At 38.1% G+C, this 9,675-nt stretch overlaps 1 protein-coding gene across 1 annotated transcript; it reads left to right on the plus strand.

Annotated features, from left to right (window-relative positions):
• The first annotated feature begins 856 nt into the window (after positions 1-856).
• Positions 857-9,371, plus strand: LOC144642924 (acid-sensing ion channel 1C-like). Its single transcript, XM_078502028.1, has 6 exons — positions 857-1,840; positions 2,531-2,693; positions 3,071-3,130; positions 3,492-3,705; positions 4,708-4,799; positions 6,702-9,371. The coding sequence occupies exons 1-6, from the start codon at positions 917-919 to the stop codon at positions 6,809-6,811; spliced, it is 1,563 nt and encodes a 520-aa protein (XP_078358154.1). The 5' UTR covers positions 857-916; the 3' UTR covers positions 6,812-9,371.
• Positions 9,372-9,675: the final 304 nt, after the last annotated feature.

The following is a 9,675-nucleotide window of genomic DNA, read 5'->3' on the forward strand; positions in this document are numbered from 1 at the left end:
AGGCTTAATCTACATGATGGTGGCATTTCATCGCAAGGGCTAAAAATCTTCAGTTTGAGTTCGCTATCTGGGGAAACTGATTTGATTTTTCTTATTTTTTTGCTTCATGTCACCGTTGCCAACGTTCACCCTGAGTTCCATTTTTCTCAACAAAAGGAGCAAAATGTAATTTAAGGCTAAGTTGCTTGTTCTGGCATCTATTACGCAAGCTTAATACAACTTCTATATCTATTGAATGTGTTTTTTGTGCCTTACTCCATATATACGCGCATATTGTTTATTATACATTGTCATTACGTTCATTATTACTACACTCACTGTTTGATAATAAAGGTTGTATAGCTCATTTTGAAGGTAATTTCTATGTATTCATTTCTCGATTTTATCATACATGAAGTTTTTTGGTATCATATTTTATTATTTGTAACTTGTTAACTTTTTGAAAAAAGCATTTTTCGTAGTGTTCCAACAGAATATTTAATTTCACAGCATTTCTCCACGGGAATATATAAATTGTATTAATTAAAAGTGATTTTATTCCTGAAGTGACAGTTTATTTTTAATTACTTTTCGTGTTTTGTTTACTTTTTCCTTTACAATAATCTGAATCACTTTTTAAACAAGGTTTCGATAATGAACTTCAATTGTTAACTTTGAAAAAGGTTTTTTTCTGTGGTGTATTGCACGTCAGGGCGTTTAAGGTTATTACAATATATTGTTTTCATTTGAAAAATTGTACACATAGAATAAATTACTATCAAAACTTTATTTTCTCGCACCCTTCATCAATAATTAACGAACTTCGATGGGAAGACAACAGGGTCACTGTTAATTTTAAAAAACCTCTCACGCTATTTCGCCTTTTTCCTAGTGTAGTTTTAAAGAGGAAAAATAACTACCGATTTTGAAAAAAAGGATGACGTTTGTGGTGCGAGGAAGTAATAAGATTCAAAGTGCTGAAGAAAGTGCAAGTGAAGTACAGGATGTAAAAACAAATTCTAAATCGAACAAAGGCCGCCAAAATGCACCTGAAACCTTGAGGTCCTTTGCGGAAGACACGTCCCTACACGGAGCTCGATTTTTGTTTGCTGGAAACGTTTTCAGAAGACTTGTTTGGACATTGGCTGTCATATCATGCCTTGGTTTTTGCATCTATCAAGTTTATGAAACTGTACATGCTTATGGGGAACGACCTTTTAACACGAAGATAACAAAAAAGACCGCAAAGAAGAACATCAACTTAACATTTCCCGCAGTGACACTTTGCAACATCAACAGTCTGAACCGGCGAAGGTATATGGAGTTTCAAAAGCGATGGAATTTAAGCAATGAAGAAATCGAACTGAAACTTGAGGTGTATACAAAAATGCTGGCACGATCAGAAGATCTCTTTAACAACGAGTCAAAAGAAAGCCATGAGGAGTTGTTTTGGCGTTTTCGTGGTAAAGTTCCTAAAAACCTTAGTTATCTCCATCTCTTCAGTCATCGTATCGAGGAAATGCTCCTTCCAGTTACGCTATTTAATTCTTGCTTTATCAACGGAGTAGTCTGTGGGGCTGAGAACTTTACCACGTTTACAAGCTCTGTATTTGGGCAGTGCCAGACGTTCAATTCCGGACATGATGGTCATCCTGTGATAAATGCTACTATGGCCGGTCACCTGAACGGATTGAAGCTGTTGCTGAACATTGAGAGAGACAGTTACCTAGATAATTCACTCAACCCAATCGTTGGGCTAACCGTTCTCGTACACGATCAAGAATCCTATCCTTTCATGGAACAGTTTGGTTTTCTTGTTCAGCCAGGCGTTCGCACCCTGTGCTCCATAAAAAGGAAAAAGGTAAATGTGAAAGTTAGACTGTTTTTGCTTAAGGACGTTCGCGCGAAAATTTTCTAGTCGCTAGATTAATTTTTTTAATTTCACTGCGGACAGATAATGAACTACTTGTTTCAGAAATTCAAAAAATATTGGGTCAACGAATTCGTTCCAAAGACAAAGCGTGCGGAAAACTACCCTGATTTTGAAATATTTGCACACGTTATTCAGCATGGTTTATAGGGTTTATAGGTAAAAATATCGAAGATGAGTGAACGGAGGCAAAAACTCGTAGTCATATTTTGTAGACTTGAGTCTATTGTGTAAATAATTCCCAGTGTTGCCATAATTTTTGTAAGACTTAACCATGAAAGAGGCATTTGAAACCGTGGTGCGGCAAAATGAAAAGCTCAAAAAGCGTTATTCGAAAGTGCGTGAAACAAAACAAATCAAAGTTTTAATCGAAAACGTAGATAAATCGCAACAGTTACCCATCCTGCCTGTGTTTAGAAAGTTTTCTCAGCGCGCACGCTTCTAATTGATTTATCGACCTAGGAAGCTATCGAAAGATGCTGTCTCGTTCCGTTTTATTCTAATTTTTTTCGGCAATAAAATTTCAATTTCAAGTTATAATCGCGCAGGCTTACTGAACTTATCCCAATAAAAGATTCATCATTAAAAAATTAATCTTTGTTTTATTTGTTTTCTTCATAGATAATAAACTTGGAGTCGCCGTTCTCAACGAAATGCACCCGTAACAGAATCTTGGAAATGTTTGAAAACACTCGTTACAAGTATTCAAAACCCGCCTGTTTGATGCAGTGCCTGAGCAAGTTTGTTATCAAAACGTGTGGTTGCCGCCCTATAGAATATGAAGGTGAGAGTTGTAAAATCATACAAACATATTTTCCAGAAGGAGAGGGCAGGAAGCATTTTTTCTCCAAATGATTTGAACTCGAGATGTGTTTATTACTTCTGAAAATTTATGGTATGGTTTCAAAATTTACGTTCCTATAATCAATAGGCAAAGCTTGACAAAAATCTCAGTGCAGATTCTATTTCAGTTGAATAACCTTAAGAGTGACGGTATTTACTTTGCTCATATACTCATCTTCTCTTGATCTTCCGGAAGGCCTTTTCTTTGTGGGACAAAGTATTCTTCTAGATACCGGAGAAAAGATCATGTACTATTAATATCATGAAATTAAGGAAAACAGTGGCAGCAGTTTACTATATGCATGATTTCCTTTCTAGATCTTGAGGTTCCGATTTGTGCCCCAAATGATACAGTGCTGTGCATGTTTCCTGCATACAGTAAGTGCTGATGTATTGCATGGTTTGCCCTATCTAGGGCTAAAATAATGCAGTTTAATCGTGTGAAATGAAATAAGTTTTATTGAACAAATCAGCTAGGTAGTTGGTCTGGCGGCTGTCAGTCAGTCAGTCAGTCAGTCAGTCAGTCAGTCAGTCAGTCAGTCTTCAGTCAGTCAGTCAGTCAGTCAGTCAGTCAGTCAGTCAGTCAGTCAGTCAGTCAGCAGCAGCCAGTCAGCAGCAGCAGCCGTCCGTCCCTCCGCGGTCAGTCAGTCGGTCGTGTTTACAGTTCAGTGTCGCGTTACAGTTAATTGTTTGTCGACTATGTTATAAAGATATATCTGTTCCTTTTTTACGTATCTAGGATCGTTTGGTACATCTGAAGAAAAGGACAAATGCGAGGAGAACTGCACACAGCCATGCAAACACGTCGAGTATGGAACGTCTTTGTCATATGCTGGTCTACAGAGGAATGTTTTCATCCAAAAACTTAATTCATCTGTGAACATTACAAAGGATTTTCCATTCTATGAACACTTCCTGAAAATGTCAGTTCCGGAGAAGATGGCATACATAGAGTAAGTTTTGGTGTTCATGCACTTACTGCGATTTGGCCTAAATGACCCACACGGTACGGTACATCTCCATTTTTGGCTTCAGGTGACTAAAGCCTGGTTCACACTCGTGAGCTACGCACAAGCATAAGCACAAGAAAACACGCTACACGCTAGTGTAAACCGAACTGAAATGAGCACAAGCTTGTGCTTATGCTTATTTCACTAATGTTTTACTTATTTCACGAGTGGAAACCGTGGGAAGTATGAGGGGTATCGAATGGTCTTGCGAGCATGCGAGCAGAGCGCGGAGCACGAGAGACAAAGAGCGCGAGCAACGAGCCTTCAAAGCACCCCACTAAAACCGAGCAGCGAGCAGGAGCACGAGCAAACGAGCACCCACAATTTTGCGAGCACTGCAAATTCGAGGGACCATCATGACCCCTGGTATGAGCACAAGATTAGGCGGTTGAAGTGACTCCTATCATGCATTGTTTATCATAATTTCTAAAGCACTGCGCTTGCGTATGCCGTCTTGTGCTTGTGCTTATCGCAAGTGAGAACAACCTTGTGGTTTTGCTTGCGCTTATACTTGTAATTTTCTCAAAAGTGTGAACTAGCCTTATGATGCTGCCATTTTTAGGTTACCTGCCTCCCAGACCTTTAACAGTTGCAATTATATGGTTTTATTTACATTTCGCCAGTACTTATCAGGCTTAAGGTATCACGGAAGGAAAATTGGCGTTTTCGTTCCAAGTGAAATTGTGTGCAAACCAACAATGGTAACCCCAATAAAGTATACCTTTTAAAAAAAATTATTATAAAACATTAATGGAGCAAGAAAAGAAAAATACGAGACACCGTTCTTATGATTAACAAACTTGATAAGAACAATTAAATGAGCAATGTTTAAGCATATCAGTACATTCAAAGTCAAAACGAGCTCGGAATTTGTGGTTCATCTGTTTAAGTAAACACACTGTATTTATATCAAAACTTTCAATCTCCATTATTTTATCTTGACAGTGACAACATTGTTTCCTTGGACATCTATTTCCAAGATATGAGCTATGATGAGATTGAACAAACTCCGGTTTTTGAACCATGGACATTAATAGGTAGGACACGTTGGTAATCATTAGGAACAACTATGAAATTGCATAAAAAAAAAAAAAAAAAACTAGCTAATAATTTATCGATCACAAAAGACCAGTTTCACGCTTACGAAGACCGCTGAATAAAAAGACTAAAGACGCATATGAGGTTAGTGTCATTCAGAAGTAAAAATTCACAAATAACAGGAGGAAAGTGTTGAAGCATAAAATAATGCAATACACAGAGATTTCAATAGTTCATGTTTTCACTAATAGTTGTGAGTATTTTTCTTCAGATCAAGATTAACCTTGTTCTGGTGAATCTTAGTTCTTTCAATTTGGCGGTTTTGGCTAATGCGAAACTTGACTATAATAAAAAGAAAGAAAAAAATACAAATGATTGAATTGGATAGATCGTATGAACCAACGATGAATTGATGTTTGACTAACTGATTGTGTCTCTCTGTCTGTCTGTCTGTCTGTCTGTCTGTCTGTCTGTCTGTCTGTCTGTCTGTCGACTGTCTGTCTAACTATTTGACTCATCAACTTACTGACCGACTGACTTGACAAACTGAATGACTGACTGACTAACTGACTGACTGCATAAATGACTGAGTGAGTGACTGCATGATTAACTCAGGATATAGTAATAAGGTGCAGAGGTATAATCAATCATACCAATCAATCTTAAAGGAAGACTAACGAAATGAATTTAGAGAATGACTAATTTTGTGACTAAATCACTGATTTGTTTGTTTGACTGCGTCGGTGGCAGATTGAAGTGGTTGGCTAAATAATTGACTAAATTTTAAAATGTCTGAAATAGTTGCTTTCACTTAGTGAATCACTAAGTGACAGCCAGTGTGAAACCGATAAGAGATATAGTTACTAAGGACTGATTGAATATCAGACAACCCGATAGACCAACATGGCAACTAACTGACGGACCGACAAACCGACAGACAGACAGGCCGACCAATTAACCGATCCACTTACCGACTAATTATGGCCTCTTTACATGAGAGTTTTCGTCCCGGGATGACTTTCGTCCCGGGATGAATTCATCTCGGTGTCTGGTCATTTTCTTGTTGCTGTTTACATGATGATACATGATTTCATCCCGGGATGAAACACCGGGATGAAACGTGACGAAAAATCCCATGAAAACAGTCCTTCCCGGGATGAAATGTAATGTTATGTAAGTACAGGCGAGATGAATTCAACTTGGGCGGGACGACTTAACCCGGGATGAACACGCTCATGTAAAATGAAATTCTTTTCATCCCAGCACGAAACTCATCTCGGCTCTCATGTAAAGAGGCCCTAAATAAACGACCAACCGGAAAGACCAGGACTGACTTATGGGGCCTCATTACATGAGAGCCGAGATGAGTTTCATCCAGGGATGAAAAAAAAAAATTCATTTTACATGAGCGTGTTCATCCCGGGATGCCGGGACGTACGTCCTCCCGCCTGAGTTGAATTCATCTCGCCCATGCTTACATTACATCATATTTCATCCCGGAAAGACTGTTTACATGGAGTTTTTCGTCACGTTTCATCCCGGGATGACAATTCATCCCGGTGTTTCATCCCGGGACGAAATCATGTATCATCATCATGTAAACAGCAACAAGAAAATGACCAGACACCGAGATGAATTCAACCCGGGACGAAAACTCTCATGTAAAGAGGCCCTAACTGACTGACCGTTTGACTGGCTGGCTGGCTGGCTGCCGGTGGGAGTTAATGGGCCTATCTTAGCAAATTAAAAGTAAAATTAATTATTACTTTTTTCCTATATGTCTCGCAGCCAAGCTGTAATTTCAATGTATCGAAATTTGTTAACGGAATCTGTATTTATGAATGTATAAACGAAAATATATGTATGCATTATTTATTGTTTCTTTTGATTTTGTTTTTCAGCAAATTTGGGAGGAAACTTTGGTCTCTTTCTCGGAATGAGCATCTTGACAATTCTCGAATTCGTTGAATTCGCCTTCAGGAAGATATGCTTTTTAATTTGTAAACAGTAAGACACATAATAATTAGCAGAACCTAATAGTCCCAAAATTATCCAGGCTGCAGTAAATCATCTTGCGCTGCAGTCCGTACTAGTATGATATAAAAGATAATAAAGGCAAACAACCTTGTGTGTAAGTCTTGCCACAACCCCAGGCCGACTACCCACGTGCACAGGCAGAGAGCGTTATAATCGTGCACAGGCAGAGTGTGTTATACATCTCTCGCGGACATAATTGAGCAGAAACGGAAAGCCTGACAAGGCAAAATAGTTGTTCAGTTATCAAACAATTCGGAAGGAATATGGCTAGAGTTGAAAGAAAATTGTAATAGGGGGCAAAACTTTTAGAAAAGAGAGAAAAAAGAACACAGATGTTAATACAGTGCCCAGACAATACAAGTACAATTGACATAAATCCAACCAAGGAAAGTTGAGTTTGGCAGAAATTGGAGGGGATACGAGAAGTGTATTCACTTTTGAAAGTCCTTTGTGAATAGTTTTTTTTTGCAAAGGGATACCCGTTCGTTTTAGTATAGTCTAGGGTACGGTTTATGTACTATTATTAGCTAAGCTTGGAAAATGGTGGCTCGACTTTTTTCATGCTTACCTTAATTTGTATGAAGTATGTGTCATTTATAACAATGATATTTAATCTCGTGACTACTTTTCTATTATGTGGTCTCATCTCTTTGCAAAACGTAGTGTTCACGTCCAGAGGAACTGTGCGTTATCGACGTTCGCATAAAGGAGCAAAGTTGGAGAGGATTAGCTATGCTTGAAAACGTTGGCTCTACTTATTTTGTGCTTATCTCAATTTGCATGAAAGTTTGTGTCATTCATAATGCTGTAGAATTACCTTTGTTATTTTGCCAATAAAAGACTTGCTTTGCCAGTTTTAGGTGCAGAGCTCATAATTAATGAAAATAAACCTAGAATTGACGGTTACCGAGCCCCTTTAAATGCAGGCTGTACCTCTGGTTTTAAATAATGTTGTTACTATTAATTGTTTAATCATTGCTGTATAGATATACTTTACTGTTAATGTTATGCACAACAAATACCTATAAAAAAAAGGTAGAAACATTGATATCCGTGTTTGAGAATACGCCTTATGTGTGATGACGTCAGCTTCTCAAAATTCGCCCCCAAGACTAGTTAAAACGTAAGACTCTTCCCAATCCTCTGCAACCTTCATGCTGTTCTCACTTTTCTTCATGCTGTTCTCACAAATTTACAAGTTTGCATTTGGAAAAAAAGTCTTGGGGAGAAAATAGCTAGGCTGACGAAAATATAAATAAGGGCTATTGTTGAGTTGAACATAAACAACTCGCAATAGTTTGTTTTATGGCCGTGCGGATGTCTCGAAGACGCCAGCAATACACCAGCGGATTTACTGATGAGTTTACCAGTGAAACCGTGTATGCAGTTATGACAATTTCGTAGTTTGAATTATTTGAACCAGGCTTCCAAATAGTAAAGGCAATTATATAAGGGAAATAACAGATAACAAAGGCAAATAAAATGTACCAGGTGTTTATGGCAGACTTCTTTAGTCGCGCCATGTAAACTTGTTGTCCAGGAACTTGCATTTGGACATGAATTTGTTCTTGGTGATGTCGAACAACCAGATAAATCCTAATCCAAACAAAAGAAACAACTGCAAAGCTTAAACTTATTGAAAGTATCGTGACCCATTTAAGTAGCTGTACATTTTTGAATGAAGTCATTGCCAACCCACATGTTATCCACGACCCTACTACGAAGAGTTTCGCCCTTCTAAGTTCTACTTACGACCTTAGAGGCGCAGATTTCCACATTCCCAGATTTAATACTGTCACCTATGGGAAACACTCGCTAAGATATATCGGGCCTATGCTGTGGAATCGACTCCCAAATAACTTAAAAAACTTACCGTCTCTGCAATCTTTTAAAAGACAGATCACTTTAACTAACCTTTCACTGAAAATTGAACATGGATGTCACAACTGCGTTTTATGTAGTACATGATTTATTTTAAATACGAATTAACTTATTATAAAATTGTTATTGAAATTATTTGTAAATAGCGTAGTTAAATTTTAGTCTGTTTTTATTGTAAATAACAATTTTAAGTCTTTTTATTATTATTATTTTTATTTATTTTATGTGTCCCCTATTAGTAGAGAGTGTTTCACTCTCGGCTAGAATTCCTTTGACACATTAATAAAGTTGTTGATTGATTCTCTCTGTTATCAGCTCCTGGTACCTAAGGTGGAACGATATCGCCAGATATCTGTCGATACTTATTGATACGATGGTCGAAAAAGTCACCGAGCTCAAGAAGCCATTCACAACAGTGCTCGCCACAATAAGGTTGCATGAGACCTCCCCGCTGTTGAAGAGAACAACTAGAATCGTGATATAAACTGGCTCGGCGATAAAACCAATACAAAAGTCGGATAGAGCGAGGCTGGCTAGAAGAATTGTAGAAGGAGAACGCAACGATGGATCTCGCCAAATAGTTGCCAGGATCAATACGTTTCCTAAAGCGGCGGTGATACAAACAATGATGTTCAAACAGATATTAAAAACGAGGGAAACATGGCAATCTGCAAGCAGCCTTACAGGTGCTCCCATGCACAAGGGCGACTCTTCTACTAGCTTCCTCACGGCCAAACTCAGTCATACCTGTACGATTCATAGAATATACGTCTTCTCCGTGCGTTACTACAAAATCCTCCTGATTTTAAATCTGTTGTTAAATTAGAAATCGTGTAAGAGGCTCTAAAAGTCTGAAAGGAATTGCCAAAAAGGAGAAATCAATTCACTTCATTGTCTGCCTTTGCTTTATCGGACGTTAATCAATTTCAACGTTAATTAATTATGTGTGAATCTGCT

This window comes from Oculina patagonica, chromosome 2, assembly GCF_052425735.1.
Source record: "Oculina patagonica isolate OP01 chromosome 2, crgOcupat, whole genome shotgun sequence".
NCBI lineage: Eukaryota > Metazoa > Cnidaria > Anthozoa > Scleractinia > Oculinidae > Oculina > Oculina patagonica.

Excerpts from the sequence above, each read along its gene's own strand:
- LOC144642924 (XM_078502028.1), top strand. The coding sequence starts at position 917 with ATGACGTTTGTGGTGCGAGGAAGTAATAAGATTCAAAGTGCTGAAGAA. Across the intron at positions 1,841-2,530 it reads GCTCCATAAAAAGGAAAAAG|ATAATAAACTTGGAGTCGCC; the intron begins GTAAATGTGAAA and ends TTTTCTTCATAG. Across the intron at positions 3,706-4,707 it reads GAGAAGATGGCATACATAGA|TGACAACATTGTTTCCTTGG; the intron begins GTAAGTTTTGGT and ends TTATCTTGACAG.